Source organism: Schistosoma mansoni (genome assembly GCF_000237925.1).
Source record: "Schistosoma mansoni, WGS project CABG00000000 data, supercontig 0303, strain Puerto Rico, whole genome shotgun sequence".
In the NCBI taxonomy this organism is placed as follows: Eukaryota; Metazoa; Platyhelminthes; class Trematoda; order Strigeidida; family Schistosomatidae; genus Schistosoma; species Schistosoma mansoni.
The window spans coordinates 11762-15371 of NW_017386159.1; the positions used below are offsets into that span (position 1 = coordinate 11762).

The following is a 3610-nucleotide window of genomic DNA, read 5'->3' on the forward strand; positions in this document are numbered from 1 at the left end:
TTTAAACTTCACCCCATCGCACAAGCAAGTGGCTATCAGGACTCAGTGGCCGAGTGGATAACGCGATGGCGTTTGGAGAGAGGGTACTGGATTCGAGTCGCAGAGTGAACATCAACTCTGAGATGCAGGTACATCCAGCTGACGAGTCCCAAATAGGACGAAAAGCGTGTCCTGGATTCCACTGCTAGCCACTATTCATCTTTGCTTATCATTTTTTAATTAGTTTAAATTGATAGTCAAATTAATTTTCTATGATAAACATACTGTCAAATCTTTTCTTATGCAATTTTCTTTCATCTAATCGTTCATCTTCGCTGGTTCACTTAGTTCTTCTTCATCCATTGTCAATGTTCCAACAGTATCATCATTTAATATGATTGGACCTAATTCACTTGCAAGATATCATTTTCTAGTTACTCTTAATAGTATTGAAGCATCTCAAAATAATTTACTGTCTCTTGTTAACCATCTTGAAAGTGAATTTAATTTACTTTATCAAAATCAAGAAATCAATTCACAGAAACTTAATGTATGTTTTTTAACTTTTTCTATGATTTTAAGTGTTTAATAATGTACATCTTGTGTTTCTATGCATATTCCCATTTATCATTTAGTGAAACAATAAATAGTCACTTCCATTTTTGATTAGACTACAATGGCTATAACTTATAGGTTTATATTTAATAGTACGATCTGATATATAACTAATTCGAATATATTGAGTTTTATTTAGCTAGGTTGGATTTAATAATTATAACGGGTGATGACAAATACGCGCGTTCTACACCTGTGAAGTTAAAGACTTACTTACTTATACTTGTTACTCCACGTCGAGGATTATAAGCTGCCAACTAGCATTATTCATCCAACTCTGTTCTGGACATTTATTTATTCATGGCTGCCTAACTGTGTTTCTAGTTGTTCCTGAAATATATTCTTAGCTTGCCTATCATTAAGTAGAACCCTTAGAGGCTTCCCTGCAGTGTCTTTCCTACGTCCAGTAAGACGCAGACAGATACGTGCTCGCACTAGAGCATGATCTGAATCTAAACATGTGCTCCAGAATGAGCGACAGTCTTCTATCGAGCTCCTCCATCGGCGGCTGATAGCGATGTGATCTAATTGGGTCAAACGTTGGGACGAATTCGGGGGTCGCCATGTCAAAATATGTTTTTCCTTATGCTTAAAGTTAGTATTTGCAAGAAACAGGCGGTTATCTGAGCACAGTTGCAGCAGACGGTCGCCATTATCTGTTCTTTTAGCCATGACACCATAAGATCCACCCAGGTGTCTTTCCCTTTCACTTAGTTTACCTACTTGAGCATTAAAGTCACCAGCCAGTATTACTACATCAGAGCGCCTATCTTTTCGGAGAAGGTTGGAAAGTTTTCTGTAAAAACATCTTTTATATCATCTGAGCTGCAGTCAGTGGAAGAGTAGGCAGAGACGACGAAGAGGCAACGACGAGTGTCCCTATCTTTTTGAGTACTTATTGTTCCATTTAGTCGGACAGCGCACAGACGACTGTCTACTGGGATCCAGTCTAAAAGAGCTAGTTCTGCCCTACGACTTATTGCTATACCTACTCCAGCGAGGCTACGGGGAACAGCATCAGGGCTTTCAGATACACGAAGCGTGAATCCAGTTGGTTCTTTATTATGTCATGGTGAGGTCAAATGAATGACACTACTCGGATCTTGTATGCGCGTTTCGGAGACGCAGCACACATCGATGGTGTAAGATTCTAGAGTCATAGCTAAGGAAGCCTGTTGTCCTATTTGGCACAATGTTCTGACGTTAAGAGTTCCTACATGTAGTTTAGAGCGTGGTATCAGGAGATCAGGAATAACGTTCTGTGTACTCGAATCGTTTGTCATAGAAGTGCGAGGTGATAAAAGGACGTGAGAAGGGTTAGTCATGGAGATAAGAGAGTTATTAGGAGGTGTAGGAAGGATTTTAATGTCACCAACTTGGTCTCGTGTGCAGTTATGGGTATGAGAGCTAATATTACTTCCCGGCTGCCCACACCGTGGAAGGGTATTTCTTGAGGGACCTGAAAAGGCAGTTGGATTAATGTTGGTCTTAACGACCTGAGAGCGTGACCGCAGAGCCCAAGGGACAACTGCTTGAGACCGGTCACGCACAGCATTTTTGTGGGGGCTTTTTGGCGTGTGAGCTCTGTTCTTCAAAGAGCCTTACCGCCGGAAACGGAAATCCGTGGGATAAGGCTAGGTGTGCATTTTTAGGGCCGACCTTTTCTAACCCCACCCCTCCTTGTGGGAAGGCAGCATCGCTGTTATGCTGGTTGTTTTAAAAAAACACCTTACTGCTGTCACACCTCTGTACAGTCAGCAGAACGATTTCGGACGTTTGGCTTGCTGCTTTTAGTCTTACCGCTCTTCAACCGACCAGTCTGGCATGGTAGGATCTTGAGGAACGATTGTTTCAACTAGTATAACTTGATTGGTTCATCACAGTAGGCAAGCCCGACCACCACGTCAAGGTAGCAGCAACGGTCGGATTACGTCAAGAGTGAGGATGAAGAGTTCACTTTTCTAGTTAAATTACTGTAATATGAACTTGCTCTCCCTTTTTTCTAAGTAGATTCCTCAATACTTTCGTATTTCGAGCATGCTTGAAAATTTAGAATCACTTTATGAAGTTTGACTGTACTGTACACTTAACTACAGGGATCCGTGAGATTGTCGTAGCTAGTTGTTAATCACTGGGTGAGATGGTTCAGAATCGTTCTCATCGACTGACCCAGGTGCATTCACTCTTCGTCTTTCATTAGGTCATATGTTTCCCTATTACCTTGATAATATTTTATCCTATGGATCCACATTTTGTCGAGCCTAATCTTTTCTATTTTAAACAACACTGTTACGAATTAAAATACTGCAACCTCTGTCTGTCCTGGTGTGGTGTGAAAACTTGAACCGATATTCATATTTATTATGTTCTTCGTTGCCTATTACTCTGACTGACCATTGAAACTATTCCCAAATAAATACGAACTTATTAAAAACATTTTGAAGTTCCACCAACCTACTGGATATGATGGGATTTATATCCAGAATCGTCAAATCATGATTCCAAACTGTTAGTACACATGGTCTCCAGTATCGTAAAAACTCTTTAATCGTATAATTCTTTTGTATATGAAATGCTAAGTTACTCGCCTGCCCTAGTGATAAAACGTTCATAAAGTAATCTTAAATTGCAAACAATACCATATAATGGTAATAATTAATTTGCAACAATATATGAAACTTTTATATACTGGATTCTTCTCCCGTCCACTCCTATTTAGTATCACTACTTTTTATATGTCCTTTTATAAATATAATTTCATTCTTCATAGTTGAAATCATGAGTCAATTGAAGCTAGACCACCATGGATAACCTGGAAGCACTGGACGGTCGTTTCGTCCTATTATGGGACTCCTCAACAGTGCGCATCCACAATCCCGCACTCGCGAGCGAGATTCGAACCCAGGACCCACTAGTCTCTGTTGAATGCTCTGGCGCGAGACATAGTAAGATCAGGCTTTTACTCCTGGAAGCTCCCTCGAGCGCTCTCCTGTTCCTACCCTGCCGCTTACCGGAT

The 3610-nt window shown here is 40.6% G+C and overlaps 1 protein-coding gene across 1 annotated transcript in view; it reads left to right on the forward strand.

Annotated features, from left to right (window-relative positions):
* Positions 1-373: 373 nt before the first annotated feature.
* The window catches only part of Smp_199440 (hypothetical protein), a gene marked incomplete at both ends in the record, with an annotated part of 5819 nt that continues 2582 nt past the window's right edge, over positions 374-3610 (forward strand). The window contains one exon of the mRNA XM_018790454.1: positions 374-529. Within this exon, the coding sequence (XP_018644706.1) occupies positions 374-529 (156 nt within the window). The remainder of the gene's footprint in view (positions 530-3610) is intronic.